Raw genomic sequence first — 18327 nt, 5'->3', positions numbered from 1 at the left:
ATTGTTAATGCCATTGTAAATTTAGTTGGGAAGTTCAATATTGAAGACAAAGTGGGTTATCGTGCGTGTGTGATCATATGAATACAAATTTTGATGGAGAACAGAATTGCCGTTAAAAAAAAAGTTCCATATTAAAAAACCTATGCAGCAGAAATGTGCTTGAATTGGTTGTGATGTGCACAAAATTCCTGACTGCATCCAAGCTCCAGGATTCTACCAATCAAAATAGAAACTGCAAATGTCAAAATTTACAGATCTATATTTCCACCATCAGAATATATATGTATCTAACTCATCTACAAAACTTCTGTGACAGAAGCTGATGTTGAATACGGAAGCAACATTTCAGCATGGCTGCATGCATTTTCTCTCTGTATTGCCTGTCATCAATCGGATTTTAGAAATGCCTGAGCCTCTGAAAATAACATTTTGTAAAGCAACTTAAATATAGGTTGCATTATGTGGAAAATCAGTCAGAAATATTTAATCGAATTATTCAGTGAATGTAGCATGAAAATTCAGCTTTTGAAGCTTTCAGCAAGTTGCAATTATGTAAAACAAAGCTTGCAAAAAGGAAGGAGCTCAAATTTCTCCCTACAAAAGCTGGGGAGGAATTGAACAACTTAACAGATGAGAGCTCAAATGGTTTAATTACCTAATTTGAAAATTGTGCTTTGGAAAAAATCTTGTCTTTGATGGAGTTTCTAATTTTAATTGGATAAATTTATATTCTCCACCAGAATGGGATGAAATTGTGAAGGCCTATGATTTTGCAGTATCTACATTTGGCAAAATGTTGAAAAGAATCACAAAGAGACAACTTAGGAGCTCTGTCTTGTAAAAATATTATCAAAGAAAGGTGCTCTGGATGGAGGTAGAAATACAGCACCTGTGAAAATACTGGGGCAGAAATATTTATACATTTTAATATGAGAAACATTTGAGAATATCCTCCACTTAGCAGAATTTGCCCTGAACTTATAGGCTCATCAACATCCAGAGTGGGAATATTTTCTCAATTAATTCTCAATATTATGGTCTACAGAGAAGCATTAGTTAAAAGTATCAATAACTTCAAAATATATTTATATATTATATATAAAATGCATATATATAAAATGCAGCTCCTTAACTAGTTTGCAATACTAAAAGATATGAAAATAATAAGATCATATTTTATTAAAAAATTTTTTAGGGGCGCCTGGGTGGCGCAGTCGGTTAAGCGTCCGACTTCAGCCAGGTCACGATCTCGCGGTCCGTGAGTTCGAGCCCCGCGTCAGGCTCTGGGCTGATGGCTCAGAGCCTGGAGCCTGTTTCCGATTCTGTGTCTCCCTCTCTCTCTGCCCCTCCCCCACTCACACTCCATCTCTCTCTCTCTCTCGAGAATAAACATTAATAAAAAAGAGAATTATTTTGTAGGTCCATCAATATAATAAAGCCCAATTTTTGGTCAAGAAATACATATTTTTAAAGTTATATAGTATTAATTATTTTTGGTACTTACCCCTCTTTCGCTTTTAAGAACATCCCAGTTTGAACCATTATATGGTCACCCTATTTGCTTGATCTGGCCCCTTTTACTCCCTGTCCCTGTCTTGCCAGTTCACTGTGCTGCCCTGGCCGCCTTTCTGTTACATGGATGCTCCAGGGTTCCCCCCAATCTCCTTACTTCTCTCACCTTCTGTGAGTCCTCACTCAAGTGGCGCCTTCTCAGTGAGTCCTTCCCTGATCGACAGATATGTTTTTCATGGCCATCTTTCCCCCATTTCTCATGCCCTCCCCCCTGATTAGTTTTACACGTTACTGAATTTATTCTATTTTCTTATTAATTTGTTCATTATCTGCTCTCACCACCATAATGTCAGAGGCAGAGGAGACAATTTTTGTTCGTTCATTTCATTTTCTGTTTTCATTGCTGCATCCCTGGCCCCGGCACATGACAGGCACCCAATAAATATTTGTTCAATAAATAAACGAGTTGCTGGTCAACTACCCTTTAGAGACACACATATTTTATTTTTTTGTATGTCAGAGTTAGCCATGATATAGTCTTCCCCTAGACAACATCCTGTCTAGGTAAAGGAATTGCTCTGATTCTTTTCGTCGGTTTTATGGTTCCTATCTGAGTACGATCAACTTCTCTATTTCAGTGTTTTTTAGGGCAGGGCGGGGGACGCTGTTACTTGTTCACATGCTGGCTACTTCGAATTTGGCCTTCTGTTGTGGGATGGCTGGTTTTGCTCTGCCTTGGGAAAGAAAATCTCAGAGATATGCTAGTTATCAGTCCTATTTAGAAGCTAACAACATCCTCTAATTCTGGGCACAGATGAGTGACAACATTCTCCCAGCAGAAACTCATCGATTGCTCTTTCTTCTCTGTCACTTATATGTCTTAGGTACAGCTCGTGTATACGACCCATATCCAGGAGCCCAATATCTACAGGTATGTTTTTTATTCAGTACTTTAAAATATTAAAGATATTAGATGATTGTTATCAATCTGGGTCTGGACAACAAGTTGCTTTGCATGCGTTCATTATCAGAACTCCGGCGACTTCCCTCCTCCCCTTTCCGTAGTGTTTCAGCAGAGGTGGAGTTCTGCCAAGCTCACTTGGCAGTTTCTTAGGGTGCCTGCCTTCTAGACGGGCCGTCCAGGCTGGTGGGCACCACTATTTCCTTCACCACCTGGAAAGGTGTAAATCGTTCGAGTCACCACACGTTTCGGCTGGGCTACTCCAAATATCACGCTCCAGTTCGCGGAAGAGGAAACACCTAAAGAAATTTCAGCAAGACGCCAACAAAACCAGAGCTCAGATCAGGGTCGACGTGAGACAAGGGGGTCTCCGCAGCAGACTGACGAATATATACTTCTAATGAATCTGTACTTCTTCTTTCTATAGTTGTTCAAGATTTATTTAGCTGGCGGGCGGGGGGTGGAGGGGGGGGGTGGATTTCCTTTTAAAAACATTACATATTGAAACAGATCCACTTACTAAACCGTTTCGACTGACCAAAGCAGAATCAACAGTCTGAGAAAATGAAAAAGGCTGTTTTTCTCATTCTCTCTTCAGGTAGTGCTTCACAGTTTGAAAAATCAGACAGCTTTCTGGGAAACAAATTGAAGGACTTCACAAATTAAAAGGGAAACGAGATAGCAAAGGCTCATGCTTGGTAGAGTACCACACCATACCTTATTTGGTTCTAGAATTGCAGCCTGTCAATAGTGCACACCCATGATGCCAAATAAGGGAAGGACCTGTGTTACTATGAAGTCTTTTTGTAACTTCCCACCTGAGAACACTTTCTACTTGGATGGGAGTAAGGCCAATTTATATTAATGTAATTGCCAATTGGTTCCAGTTCCAGGAGACTGCCTGGTGGGTTGCCCCCTAGACCACCCTATCCCTCCTTCTTGTAAAAAAAAAAAAAAAAAAAAAAAAAAAAAAATCCAAAGAAGCAAAACAACAATGAAACCATGCCTGGCACACATAGGCTTTCAGTGAATGTTTGCTTTTTAAAATCTAGGAAACCAAGACTTCGATAGAAATATTAATGAAGACAGGAACATAGAACAGAAAAACCAGCACAACCAACAGCCAGTTTCCTGTGTATCTGGCATTTCGATCAACTGATGGCATGCCAATGGAGAAGACTCACATCGTTTTCCTCTCAGACCTATTTCTTTCTCTTCTCTTGCTCCGCTCTGTATTCCGGGGGCGCTGACCCCTGTAGGCTGGGTTTTCCAGGCTCCAGGATCAGTTGGCTTTCGCTGGAGGGTGAAAGGCAGGGAAATTCAGGGTATTTCCTCCCCTAATCTCTCTCCACAGTGTTGGGGTCAGCAGCTACATGTCCTTTCTGGCTTCAGCTGGAGCAAGACAGGTCTACTGTGGTTCCATTCCAGCTTGTACCTTGGCCTGTGGCTCTTAGTAACTCCCCACCCCCTCGCTTAATGGCTTTCTGCTGTGGCTAATCTTTTGCGTTACCTCAGTATCTTCTGTTTGCCTCTTTAGTTATCCCATCACCTGTGTAATCAAATTTCTGGATTAAATTCCTTTGGCTTACTCCCAGAGTGCTTGTATTTTCCCGAGTGGGCCTTGACTGATACATTTTCCCAGTACCGAATGACACTTGCTATGTCGATCTGTATGGGTGATTGATATGAAATCCGGGTGGCCTAGTAAATAAGCAATAGCCTGGTACACATCCCTAAGGCTGGTATAACTCGGAGCTGATAAGGCTCGCAGGTGTGGACAGAGTGTGAGACTCAGAAACTAGATGCCTGCATTCTGCTTCCACCATTTCCTCTGGCTTGCTTAAATGAACCAAACACTGCTTTCAACCTTGAGACTGTATTCAATACTAGTGGCATGTGTAGCTATGTAGTAATATTTCTACTGTAGTTATATATCAAAGCAATATGAAGGATAATTTAGAAACGTATACACGAACAAAAATAATTTTGGTAAGAGGAAGGAGAAACACCAATCATAAAAACATCGCAGAGGAATGAATAGGGGAAGATTCCAGCGAACGGAAGGCCCTCACGTGAGGAATCTGTATGCTTTTGACAGCACAGAGCCTGCTTGGGATCCCCTCTCTCTTTCTGCCCCTCCCCTGCTCTCTCTCTCTCTTCAAACAAACAAACAAACAAACAAACAAACATTTTAAAACAAACACCATACCTCTTGTCTTTGTATATTATTAAAACCTCTAACTCACGAATTAAACTGTTGCCCATGACACAGCAAAGCACTTTTACCACCTTCAGGAAGTGAGGGGACCCATCAAAGGAGCTCTCATTTTGAGCTTCCTCTCTTTTTAGGAACACTTCCTGTAGTGATGGAATCACCAACTCTTTTGACCTTTCCATTCTTATTTAGAACATTATGTTGTTGATCCAGTTACTCTTAAGGTATCACAATAAGGGTTTCTCTTTCCATATGGCACCAGAAGTCTTGCTAAAAACCAGTAAGAAGTGTTTTGGATAAGCACCAGTGTGCGCCGACTGTGAGGTGGCCAGGTTTTTAGGATTATACAGACCCACATAAGAAACTACATTTCTTCTACACTGGGAAACAGGGCCGAGAATGTGCGGACAGCCTGGCTGCCTTTTGCACACAAGACCCACGCCTATGGCAGCAATGACGAAGGGGTCATGACCCCAAAGTGTCCTGAGGCTGAGCCTCTCTGTGCAAGCCTCTAAGGATTGAATCAAGCACTTGTCTACTTGACCATTTTTGTTCCTCAATTAAAAAAACAAAAAACAAAAAACAAAAATTATGCCTGGCAGGAGGCCCTGTTGTACCTAAAAGACAAAATCTTTTCTCTTCAGAGGGGGAGACATCCACTTCCTCCTCCATTTTTCTTATTGTTAAATACTCAAACGGATGTAGGTCAGTAGTGGGACATGTTGTACCCAAAAGACAGTCTTTTTTCTTTAAGAGAGGAATGTTATCAATCACATTATTAATCTTTCAAATTTTTGGCTAAGGGATAAAAACGAATCTCACTGTTGAATTTGCATGATAAAGATCTAGATCAGCATATTTTTATACAGTAATAAACATTCAAATTTCCTTTTCTGAAACTTGCTTTTTTAAAAAATCCTTAGCTCATTTTTCTATTAGCTTGTCTTACTGATTTGCAGACTTTAATATTTGAATATTATTTATGTTTTAAGTATTTATATATGTTGAATTTCTTTTTGAAATTAGCTCTGTTGATATTTTGTTTTCTTTTTTGCTTTCACTTTACAGTTTCATGCCTTTCTTAGGAAAGCCTTCATTACCCCAAATTATAAAAAAAATCTTCCATTTTCTTTTACTCCTTTTATGTTTAAATGTATTTATGTCTTTAATTCATTTAAAACTTACCTGCAAAGTTTGTTAAAGATCTAAATTTATTGTTTCAAATAGGCTGTCGTGCATTTTGTGTCTACTACTTTGTTTATGAGGATTTGAAAGGCCACATTTACCATATGCAAAGTTCTCATGGTTCAGGAGTCTGTTTCTGGGCTGTGTCTGCTCCAGTCCTCTGATTTGTTGGCTGATCTGTTTCTTTTCCAACATCACACACATTTTATTGTCACTTTATCGGACAGCACATCTATTGAGACATCTTCCCTCCTCACCTCTTTTTACAAAATTATCTTGAGTGTTCTGGCCCATGAATCTCAGCATCAGCTTATTAATGAACTTGAATAATTCTCTTAAGATTGCTTTATGAATTACATTGAATTTGTAGTTTAATGGGAGAAACTGACATCGTATTATGCATCATTACTTATGCATGTCTTGTATGTCTGCCAGTGTTTTTTCTTCACAGAAGCCTTGCACAGTTCTTGTTAGAGTTATTCTTTAATATTTTATATGTTTTTTTGGTGGTGTTGTGAACATGTGCTTTTTCCCCAACGGACTCTCAAATTGGCTACTGCTGTCTATAGGAAAGAGACTAATTATTTCACCGTATTCCTGTACCTAGTAACCATGCTGATATTTTCGATACATTCTAATAGTTGTCCAATCATTTATCTTACATTTTCCAGGTAAGTGATTATATCACCTATTTAAAAAAGAAAATAAACGGGTGCCTGGGTGGCTCAGTTGGTTAAGCATCCAACTTCAGCTAGGTCATGATCTCACTATTCATGGGTTTGAGCCCCACGTCAGGCTCTGTGCTGACAGCTTAGAGCCTGGAGCCTGCTTCGGATTCTGAGTCTCTCTCTCTCTGTCCCTCCCCTGCTCTTGTTCTTTCTCTCTCTTTCTCTCTCAAAAATAAATAAACATTAAAAAAAATTTTAATAAAAAATAAAATAGGAATGAGAAGGCTTTGCCTTTTTCTTTCCAATATATAAGTCTCTTATTTTTACTTTTGAATGCATTTGGTAATGCAATCTGGAATAATATTGCAGACCAGCAGTGATAGTAGGATCCTTGTCCTCCTCCTCTCTTAATTAGAAATGTGTTGAGTATTTGACCATTAAATATGAGGTTCACTATAAATTTCTTGTGTTTTATCAGGTTATAAAACTTCTTTTCCTCCATCTTCAACAACAGGAATGGTGGTGGATTGTGTGGTTCAGCACCTATCAATATGTTTATAAAGCTTTTTCTATTTTTTAGTATAATGAATTACATTAATCCTTTTTCTAATGTTGAACCATGCTTAAAAGACTGGCATAACACTATCTAGCCAGGATGTTTTTAAAACATATTTCTGCTGTCTTTATTAAGCTGCCCCCACCACCCCATCCCACATACACACATTACACGCACACTGTTCTCTCTTTGTCTGGTTCTAGTATTGCATTTCTGTGATATTTATAGACCTTATTTGGTGATTTTCCATATTTTTCTGTGAACTTGGAAATTTACACAGTGCTCCAAAAAACCCAGTTTTTGTTTGTTTTCTTTTTCAGTAATTCATGCTTTTACTCCTTCTGTTTAGTTATTTTAGTTTTGGTGGGTTTCTTTTTTTTTTTTTTTTTTTTTGAGATTCTTGAGTTGGGTGTTCTGTTTATTGGTTTCTGGTCTTTCTTATTTTTCAATATCGCACTTCAGTCCATTATATCTTTTTCTTTTTATTTCTTAAAAAAATTTTTTTTACATTTATTTATTTTTGAGAGACAGAAAGAGACAGAGCACAAAAGAGAGAGAGAGAGAGAGAGAGACGCAGAATCTGAAGCGGGCTCCAGGCTCCAAGCTGTCAGCACAGAGCCTGACAACCGGGCTCGAACCCACGAACCGTGAGATCATGACCTGAGCTGAAGTCGGACGCCCAACCGACTGAGCCACCCAGGCACCCCTCCTTTTATTTTTTATTTTTAATTATTTTAAATTTTATTTTAGAGAGAGAGAGAGTGCACGATTGAGGGAGAGGGGCAGAGAGAGGGAGATAGAATCCCAAGCAGGCTTCACACTCAGCACAGAGCACACATGGGGCGCAATCCCACAACCCTGGGATCGTGACCTGAACTGAAATCAAAAGTTGGAAGCTCAGCCAACCGAGGCACCCAGGTGCCCCTATATTTTTTCCTTTTGATAACATACTGCTTTTGACTCCGAAGGGTGTTTGTGTGTGTGTGTATGTGCTTCCGTTGCGATTTCTAGATAGGTTGAAAATTCAGTTTATTTTCTTTCTTCATCACCAGAATTGTTGGAGGTGTTTTATTTTTTTCTTAGGTGGGTAGATTTCTTATGATTAATCTGTACTTTTATTAAAGCAATAGAAGAATATGGTCTGTATTACTTACTTCTTAGAATTTATTGAGCCTTATTCTGTGTTCTTGTACACAGTTAATTTTACTAACAACTCGGCAAGTATTTGAATAGACTGTATTCAGTTTCTTGGGTCCAAATTGTATTCATCAATAATTTACTCCCAATCATATGGATGTGACACCAGTATTATGTACATTGTCTAAACTCTATCAGTGATCTTTTTTCTGTAAAAGGCAGACAGTAAATATTTTAGGCTTTGTGGACCACAAAGTCTCTGTTGGAACTATCCAACTGTGTAAGAAAGCAGCAGTCAACAGTGTGCAAATGAACAGTCATGGCCAAATTTGGCCCTTGGACCTTAGTTTGCTGATGCTTGCTCTTTATTCTTATTTAGTGTTTGTCTTTCGCCTGACAGTAAGTGAGAGAAGGTGTAATAATTTATAATTTAAAAAAGAATGCTATGATAATAAAAAATATATATTGGGCCATTATCTTCAAGCCGTTTTTAGAAGCTGCTTTGCACCTGACTGTTGGCGGAGAACGTCCTGCCAGCTACATGTCCAGAGCATTTCTTCATGGACTTGAGAACAATGGTCAGCTTTTGAGATGACCAGAGGAGGACACGGAGACAAAAATGCAGGGAGACCGTGTTGAGATTTTTAGCCCACTACCTACTTTTTAAATACTCTCTCTAGTTTTACTCACACTGAAGGGGTTAGTAATTAAAATTGCATTTTCTGGTATTTTATGTGTGGCTTAACATTTATCTGAGTGTTGATGTGTTAGGATTTGTTTTTTTTTTTTTTTTTTCTCTCTCTACAGTGAGGTCCAAGAGCCAAACAAAGCACGGCTGCCTCCTAAAACCTCAGCAGCTGCCCAGCTGGATGAGCTTATGGCCCATCTGTGTGACATGCAAACCCAGGTGAGCATAGTTCCTGGGTGCATCTCTGTGGCCCTCAGCTCTGCATCCCCCTTCGGAACTCTCAGTTGTCATTCATTTTCCCAGACTAAATTTAATTCAACCGTGAATTTAACTTTGTGGGATGTATTATCTGGGCACAAAAGATAATGTGATATGGGCTCTGATCTCAAGGAGTGTGGAATGTGCTTGGTAAAGGGAAGCATAAGCCTGTGCAACATTTATAGAATAAAACACAGATGGGCTATCAAAATATACACAGCAAACGTTAGGAAGGTAGAGAGGTCAAGGAGATTTTATCAGAGGTGGGGATGGGGTGTGGGACGGACTCTGAAGAATGGAAACAGTTTGGACACAGATGAGAGAGGAGGCCCTTCCAGTTGGGCATGAGCCTATGAGGGCGCAGGCATCTGAGGCTGGGTGGAATGTGACAGGACCTTCAGAGACCCGCCTGAGTGGGACCACGGAGGGCAAGCTGCGGCAGAGCCAGGGAGATCAGAGTGTGGCTTTGAAAGTAGGGAAGAGGAGGAGTCCTGAGCCCCATACTCTGATAAAATCTGCCACCTCCTTCTGGCCTGTAGAGAGTGAGTGGTGAGCTCATGTGACCTGGCAGGGGATGGAAATCAGAGAAGTGGACTTTAAGAATTTACTAAGGGAAGGGGCACCCGGGTGGCTCATTTGGTTAAGTGTCAGACTTTAGCTCAGGTCATGATCTTGCAGTTTGTGACTCTGAGGCCTGCAGTCGGGCTCTGTGCTCACAGCTCAGAGCCCAGAGCCTGCTTCAGATTCTGTCTCCTTCTCTCTCTCTGCCCCTCCCCTGTTCATACTCTGTCTTTCTTTCTCAAAAGTAAATGAACATTAAAAAAAAAGTAAGAATTCATTAAAGGAAATATCTGGAATTCTTTCTTTCTTTTTTTTCTTATTTATTTTTGAAAGAGAGAGAGAGTGAGCGAGCATGAGCGGGAGGGAGGGGCAGAGAGAGAGGAGACAGAATCCCAAGAAGGCTCCATGCTGTCAGCACAGAGCCCAACGTGGAGCTCGAACTCCTGAACTGAGAGATCATGACCTGAGCCAAAATCAAGGAGTTGGACGCTTAACCAACTGAGCCATCCAGACACCCCTCATCTAGAATTCTTAAGGTAGAGAATCCAGCCACTCTAAATTGGTTGGAAGCTTCGATATGCCCACATGAAGTGACTAAGACAAGGCAGTATATAAAAAGATGTGTGACTGGGGAGGTCAGGAACCTTATCGTTGTGGCTCACCTTTGGACTCCCAATGCCCGCACAGTTCCTGACACATTACAGGAACAGATGAATAAACATCAGAAACAAATTTTCTTCCATGCCTGGGTACATTCAAAACTGGGTACATTCCTCAGTGCATTGTACCGCTGTAAGTACTAGGACAAAAAAAAAAAAAAAAATCTACACTAGGAGTTTTAATTATGTTGTGTTTTCTAATTGATTTAGCATGTGTCATGGTTTATTTACGTTTAAAAAATATCTGCTCAACTGGGTGTTGTATGGAAACCAATTTGACAATAAATTTAATATTAAAAAAATAAATATGGCTCATTTCTTGAATGGGCCATACATTCACATTGTACAAAAGTCAAAGGTGGAAAAGTTTGCAGTGAGCTATTTCCCTCTCAGCCATGTCCCCAGCCATCCAGTTCTGCCCGTTTCTTACATCCTCATTCGGAAGTGTTCTGGAATATATAAGCAAGTAGACGTGGGTGTGAATAGATATATATGCATGGATATGTATATACATATACAATTGTGGTTTTTTTACCTACTTAATAGGGATGGCCCTTTTGGGCCTTCTAGACATTAACCTTTTGAACACTAATCTCTTCAACATTAAGTAACATTCTATAATAGAGGAGGGAGGAAATCTGTCAGATGATAAGTTTCTTGAAGGGAAATGAGCATTTTGGATTAGTGAGATAATGTGAAGTTATTCCTGGCAGTAAAAATAGGATACGAAGGCAGACAGTAACAGATCGTATATATTCAGGAGACTGCAGGGAGCCTGGCTGGCCTTAGACAATGGAGGCTTTTAGTGACTAATGAAAGATGAGATTGGTAAGGTAAAGTGAGGGCAGCGGGTGGGAGGCTTTGAAGGTCTGTCTAGTGCATGCCAATCTGATGCCATGGAGGCTGTAGGGAGAGCACCTGTTTCCTGATCAGGAAGTATTAGGTAGATGGTAGTAGTAGCTCGGTCGGAAAGGAGTAGAGAGAGACAGAATCAGGACACGGAGTGACGAAGGACGAGCTGGGCATCTTTTTTGTAATTTGAGGCTTTTCCTTTGAATGGATTATAATAACTACCTTGGGGTTTTGCTTAAATAAATCCAATCCATCAGCAAGTCTCATATGACAGCTTCTCACCACCTTCTCCCCTAACACGGGACCAAGTCATTCTTTCTGGTTTGAACTGTTAACGATAATCTCCTTCCTAGCTGGTGCCTCTCCACTCTTGCTTGTCTACACTTAATCCCTCCCTCAGCTACCATGGGGATCCTGTAGATCAGATTCTTTCACTCTCATGCTTGAACTCCTCCAGAGGCTCCATCACCCTTGGGATAAAACCTGAGTTTACCATGAGGGCCCAACGTGATCTTCGCCTCTCTGTCCATCGTCTTCTGCTGCCACACTTACTCTCACTCCCTCTACTCCAGCTCCCCGACCTTCCGACTTTGCCCCTAACTTTCCTCCTCCTCTGGGCCTTCCTTCCTTCTGGAATGCTTTTCCCATGAATAGCAATATTTCTGGGCCCTTCCGTACATCATGAAATACCTGTGCAAATGTCACCTTCCTTAGACAGTCTTCTCAGATCACCTTCATCTACATCAATTCTCTCTCACCGTCCCACCCTCTGTTACTTCTGTGTCGGTGTAGAACTTATGTCTTATCCCTACCCGATGTTACATCATATACTTATTTCATTGTTTATCGTCTATCACCTAGAGAATATAAACTCCATGTGGGCAGAGTCTAGGTCGCCTTGGGCATTGCTCTATGCCAAGAGCCTGGGGCTGTGACCAGCACAAACTAGGTGCTCAAAAAACATTGCAGAATAAATGGGTAAAAAGAAGATATGATTAATTGTTGACCTATGGTCATTGTAGGAGTGAGGAAAAGTGTCATCTTCGTACACTCGATTTCCCACGGTCAGAAAAGATTTACAAATGAAGGATGATTACTCCTATTTCATCTGGCCTGAGGAGTTTAGGATAAAAGGGAGATGAAAGCATTTTTATTGGTGTTACAATGTTGACTCTTCCAGTGCCTTGGAGGGAGGTTAGGTACAGAAGAAAGGATCCGTCGGTAGAGGTGAGCTTACAGGTCATGCAGAAGATGCCAAGGAAGGGAAATGTACATGACACTGATTCTTTTCGTGGTTCTCTCCCGGGTGCCAGGTTGCAGCGAAAGCAGATGCCAGCAAGAAGCACTTAGCAAACAAGCAGGATCAGAAAGCCTCCCTGGACTCAATGCTGGGGGGTTTGGAGCAGGACCTGCAGGACCTTGGAATTGCCACAGTGCCCAAGGGCCACTGTGCTTCCTGTCAGAAGCCGATTGCTGGCAAGGTGGGATGGGCCAAGAGGTTGGTCCTACAGCCATCTGTCTGTGTGTATGTCTGTGTCTGCCTCACCGAAGATTGCTCTATGGCCTTCTATTCTACGACATTTTAGTAATAGTTGATAACTACCCATCCCTTACAGTGCTCCGGGCACTGAGTTAAGCACTTTGCAAGTATTTCCTCATTTACCGGTCACATCAGCCCTTCAAGGGACACTCTATTATTGTTCCTTTGGAAAGATGAGGGAAACAAGCGCTCTGGGATGTTAACTGGCATGTATGTCCAAGGTCTAGAAAGAGGAGGAGGTAAGATTTGAAGCCCAGGAGAGGCTCACTGCCGCGTGTGACTCTGAACCACTTTTCTGTCCTGCCTGTCCTGGGAGGGAGTCTCCCCCTGCTCCCTCTGTGCCAACTTCCCGCTCAAGTTGATTGATTATGATTTCCGCTGACTCAGCTCCAAATCGTGGCCGCAGCCTCCTGCTGTGTCATCCTTCACCAAAACCCACAGCAAAGGGCTTTGGTGTGGGGCGTGAGATGAGGTGTTCAGACCAGAGGAACAAAAACCCTCATCTGGCCTTTTCCTCTTCCAGGGATCCCTTCCAGGCCACGGTAGTCATCCCTGTCTATCACTGCTGTGCTCGATTTTGGTTCCCCCACCCTCCGGAGCTGTGTAGCGGCAACCAACAGCTAACAGACTTTTATCAGCAAGATTGGTCAGGAAACTGGGCACCCTCTGGCTCTCCAGAATGCAGGGGCAACAGACCCCGTAGGTGGGACCTGGGTCTAGGCCTCCGTGTTGCGTAACCCCAGGGGGGCGCCGTTTACACGAAATACCGTGCGCCAAGTGCTGTTCAGAGCTGTGCAACCTAGGGCACCCGGCTGCACTCTCATGGTGGCCCAACTTCATTTCCTCCCCAGGCGATCCATGCTCTGGGGCAAGCGTGGCACCCAGAGCACTTCGTCTGCGCTCACTGCAAAGAGGAGATTGGCTGCAGCCCCTTCTTCGAGCGCAGTGGCTTGGCCTACTGCCCCAAGGACTACCACCACCTTTTCTCCCCGCGCTGTGCTTACTGCGCTGCTCCCATCCTGGACGTGAGTCATCCCCCTTCTCCTGCCAGGGCTCGTGGGTGATAGAGCTGCAGCCCTGTGACGTCTCTGTGTGTTCCTTTTTCAGAAAGTGCTGACGGCAATGAACCAGACCTGGCATCCGGAGCACTTCTTCTGCTCGCACTGCGGAGAGGTGTTCGGGGCGGAAGGTATCGCTCTTCCTTGGTCGGTTGTGGTCGTCGTGGTTCCGGCCGCTGGCAGCAAGCGCCCGGTTCAGTACTCTATGCCATCCTTCCCCGCCTTTCCCCAGCATTTATAAATTTTGTTTGAATCGGTTTAAAAAAAATTTTTTTTAATGTTTGTTTATTTTGGAGAGAGACACAGAGTGTGGGCGGGGGAGGGGCAGAGAGAGAGAGACACTGAATCGGAAGCAGGCTCCAGGTTCCGAGCTGTCAGCACAGAGCCCCAGGCGGGGCTCGAACTCAGCCTGAGATCCTGACATGAGCTGAAGTGGGGCGCTTAGCAGACTGAGCCACCCAGGCGCCACTAAATTGGTTTTTTAAATCAAAGAAATACTAATGCAAAACCTGAAATATCGGAGCGCCTGCGTGGCTTAGTTAAGTATCTGACTTCAGCTTAGGTCATGATCTCATGGTTGGTGAGTTCCAGTCCCACACATCAGGTGAGCTCGAGCGCCCCTTTGGGTGAGCCCCGCTTCTCTCTCTCTCTTTCTCTCTAGCTCTCTCTCCACCCCCTGCCTCTGCCCATTCTGGGATTTTTCTCTGCCCCTTGCTCACCTGCGCCCCACACCCCCCTCGAAAAAAAAAAAGGCTCAAATATTACATTAAGGAGAATACTGAAAAAGATCAATCCCTTGCTTTTCCTTTCTCCACCCCCAGATCCAGTTATCGTCTCCAAATGTTGTCAGCTTTTTTCTTCTGTTATGTACTTGTGTATTTTAAGGAATATACTTCTATTACCATACATTGATTTTTTTTTTCCTTAATTTTAACCATTACGTATTAAGTTTCTACCGGGGAAGATGAGAATTTACTATCCCACCTTACCCTCAACACACTTCCCCTCCCCCATTCTCTCAATGTAAAATCAGGTCATAATTACAGGTCAGACCAGGATTCAGTGTGCACATATTGACAACCATGGAAATATTGTTCATTGTTAAGCCTTGTAGCAAACTATGGTCAGAGCAGAGCACAGATTTTAAAACTGCTGTTTTTATATTTTAATGTTTATTTTTGAGAGAGAGAGCACGTGCACAGGCTGGGGAGGGGCGGAGAGAGGAGACACAGAATCCGAAAAAGGCTCCAGGCTCTGAGCTGTCGTGCGGAGCTTGATGTGCGGCTCGAACTCACAAACTGAGATCATGACCTGAGCTGAAGTCAGCTGCTTAACCCACTGAGCCACCCAGGTGCCATGGAGCAGAGCACAGATTTTAGTGTCAGACTGCCCAAGTTTGAGTCTGGGCTGCGGTATTTATTAGCTATATGATATCATTCAAGTCATTTAACACTCTGTATCTCGTTTTCTTCATCATGGGCCCAGAACTAATTACCTCACAGGGTAATTATGAGGACTTTGAGATGCAATGGCAGTTTTGTGTTTAGAACAGTGCCCAACACTTGGAGACAGTAAAAATTAGTTTTACTATCATGGTATCCTTTTCATAGAAATTAATTTTCTCCCTGAAGTTAATATTTAGATTTCTTTTTCACTGGCTCAATTTTCATTGTACCTAGCTCTAATTCATCTGACAGAGTCGTGGAATCATTCTCAAAATGGTCAGCCACATCCGGTAGTCAGTCAGTTCCACTCATTTTGCTTTGGGGACGTCTGCCCTCCCACCGCAGCCTGAAATGTTTCCTTCTCAGGCCTGCTGTGAAGCACTTATTCTGGGTCATTATCCTGGGAATTTCTTTTACTCCTTTACTACCTGTTTTGTTGGATCCTCTGTTTCCTGGATCCCCGGTCTTTTACTGCCTTTACGTTGGTGGAACAGCTCCTAGGAAAGGAGGAGGAAGAGGTAAAACTCTTGAGACCTTGAATATCTGAAAATACTGTTATTCTGTGGTCTACCTTGAGTTGCCTGGACATAGAATTCTAGGTGAAAGGATTTCCCCCTCGAATTCTCAACACACTGCTTCCCTGTCTTCCAGCTTCCATGGTTGAGATGTCTTTATTAAGCTTCTGTTCTTATTCCTGATACTTACTGTGTGATCTGTTTTTCTCTCTTTGCAAGTTTTCTTTTTCTCCTTTCTTCTGAAGTATCTTGATTTTTTTCCCCTGACTTCTTCTTTTTATGTTTGTTTTGAACTAGTATGACTCACACATGGAATCAGAAGGCTTCTTTCTTTTGTTCGTGTTTTTTTTTTTCCTGTCTTTTTAGAATTAACTCCGTGGGAAAATAATTCAGCTGTCTCCTAAATAAAAATTTGGGCAGTCCCATGTCATTTCCAGTGACTCTTAATGAAGTTATATTTTTTTTAAGTTTATTTATTGGGGCACCTTGGTGGCTCAGTCGGTTAAGCATCCAACTTCGGCTCAGGTCATGGTCTCACAGTTTGTGAGTTTGAGCCCCACATCGGGCTCTCTGTTGTCAGCGCAAAGCTTGCTTTGGATCCTCTGTCTCCCTCTCTCTCTGCCCCTTCCCCAATCATTCTCTCTCTCTTTCAAAAATAGGTAAACATTAGAAAAATAACATTTATTTATTTATTTATTTATTTATTTATTTATTTATATTTATTTATTTATATTTATTTATTTATTTAGAGAGCACATGTGTGCATAAGCAGGGGAGGGAGAGAATCCTAAGCAGGCTCTGCACTGTCAGAGTGGAGCCCAATGTGGGGCTCAAACTCCTGAACTGTGAGCCCAAATCAAGAATTGGAGGCTTAACCTACTAAGCCACCCAGGCACTCCCTTAATAAACAGTTATAAATAGAAAATCAGTTTAAAACACAAAACACATGGGGTGCCTGGGTGGCTCAGTCAGTCAAGTGTGGGACTTTGGCTCAGGTCATAATTTCATGGTTCTTAGGTTTGAGCCCCATGTCGGGCTCTCTGCTGTTAGCACAGAGCCTGCTTTGGGATCCTCTGTCCCCCTCTCTGCTCCTCCCCCACTTGCATGCTCTCTCTCTCTCTCCCAAAAATAAACAAACTTTTAAAAAATTAGAAAAAAAAAACCCATAAAACATACAACTAAGTCCTCGGGTAATTCCATCTGTGTAATAGCTAAAGCATCCAACTTTAAGTGACCAATACTGTCCCCTGGTTGGCTCTTTAAGCTGTGGGAGACCAGGGAAGGGGGTTCTAGCCCTTCCTCTGTCCTTTCCTACCTTTAGCATCCACTCCCTCACCCCTGTTGCTGATATCTGACCCCTCCATGGTTTAAACAGTGGAGGAGGAAGATAAGCCTGGAGGAAAGTACTAACTTTCCTACTACTGCCATAAATTTGCATCATGCTCTCTGGATCTGGCATATGTTTAACTAACTTTCTTTCTTTCTTTTTTTTTTTTTTTTTTCCCTTGGATGCTCTTGTGGATTCAGTACAGGTTCAATTTCAAACTCTTGATTACCCTTCGCTTATCTTAGCTAGCTGTTTTCTGCTTGGTACCTTTCTTGAAGGACTCATTCCACACAGATTATTTTTGTAGGGTTTTCATTGTTCCCTCCTGGTGATCTCTTAGAAGTGATTACAGTGGTTGCACATGTCTCTGTCACTCACACTTTCGTATACAGACCATGGGGGACAGGCATGTTTTTCTTACAGTCAGTGGGTTTGCAGTTAGTTATCAGCTGTGTCTCTGTATTCAGCCAGATTCACTCGTGGACATTTCCCAGGGGTGAGTTAAATACTGTCAACTGTATCCCATTGATGGCTGGGGACACATATCCAGCTCTCTGAGTGGCCCTATTGAAGTCTCTCTCTTGACTTGAGGTTACCTGGAAGCATACCTCATCCCTCTTGGTGGTGGTGGCGATGAAGCACCCGTAGCAGTTTTTTCCCAAAGAAGTCCCTCTCTCAGTTTTCCTTTCTCTTGACCTGTTTTAGATCCTCAGTGTGAGTGAGGAGTTCAAGAATTGTGTAAACAGCCCATGGCTCTCTACTTTGAGGGATGTCCTAAATGTCACTTTGAAATCTGACATCTATTACTGGGGCGCCTGGGTGGCTCAGTCAGTTAAGCATCCGACTTGGGCTCAGGTCGTAATCTCACAGTTTGTGGGTTCGAGCCAGGGGTCGGGCTCTGTACTGAAGGCTCAGAGCCTGGAGCCTGCTTCAGATTCTGTCTGTCTGTGTGTCTGTCTCTCTCTCTCTGCCCCTCCCCCACTTGTGCTCTGTCTGTTAAAAAGAAAAAGAAATTTGACATCTATTACATCGCTTGTGCCTTACATCTTGTTACACCGGTCTTTGTGAAATGCTGCTGATCTTTGGTTGTCCATTTCCTGTTTAAGAATGAGACACTAAAAGGTTAATTGGGAGCCCTGTGGTACAAGCAGAACTTGTTGACTGGTGGACTCAGCTGTGTGATACTCAGG

General features: G+C 42.4%; 1 protein-coding gene across 3 annotated transcripts in view; it reads left to right on the top strand.

Annotated features, from left to right (window-relative positions):
• LPXN (leupaxin) overlaps positions 1–18327 on the top strand; it is a 39396-nt gene that overhangs the window by 11686 nt on the left and 9383 nt on the right. For 2 of the 3 annotated variants that reach the window (XM_045485322.1, XM_045485323.1), the window contains exons 3-7: positions 2397–2443; positions 9042–9141; positions 12566–12733; positions 13644–13817; positions 13900–13981. In XM_045485322.1, coding sequence (XP_045341278.1) covers positions 2397–2443; positions 9042–9141; positions 12566–12733; positions 13644–13817; positions 13900–13981 — 571 coding nt within the window. The remainder of the gene's footprint in view (positions 1–2396; positions 2444–9041; positions 9142–12565; positions 12734–13643; positions 13818–13899; positions 13982–18327) is intronic. The other variant, XM_045485324.1, reaches the window with a different exon arrangement.

This window comes from Leopardus geoffroyi, chromosome D1, assembly GCF_018350155.1.
Source record: "Leopardus geoffroyi isolate Oge1 chromosome D1, O.geoffroyi_Oge1_pat1.0, whole genome shotgun sequence".
In the NCBI taxonomy this organism is placed as follows: domain Eukaryota; kingdom Metazoa; phylum Chordata; class Mammalia; order Carnivora; family Felidae; genus Leopardus; species Leopardus geoffroyi.
The sequence above is the reverse complement of the archived record's forward strand: the minus strand, read 5'-3'. Positions and strand labels throughout refer to the sequence as shown.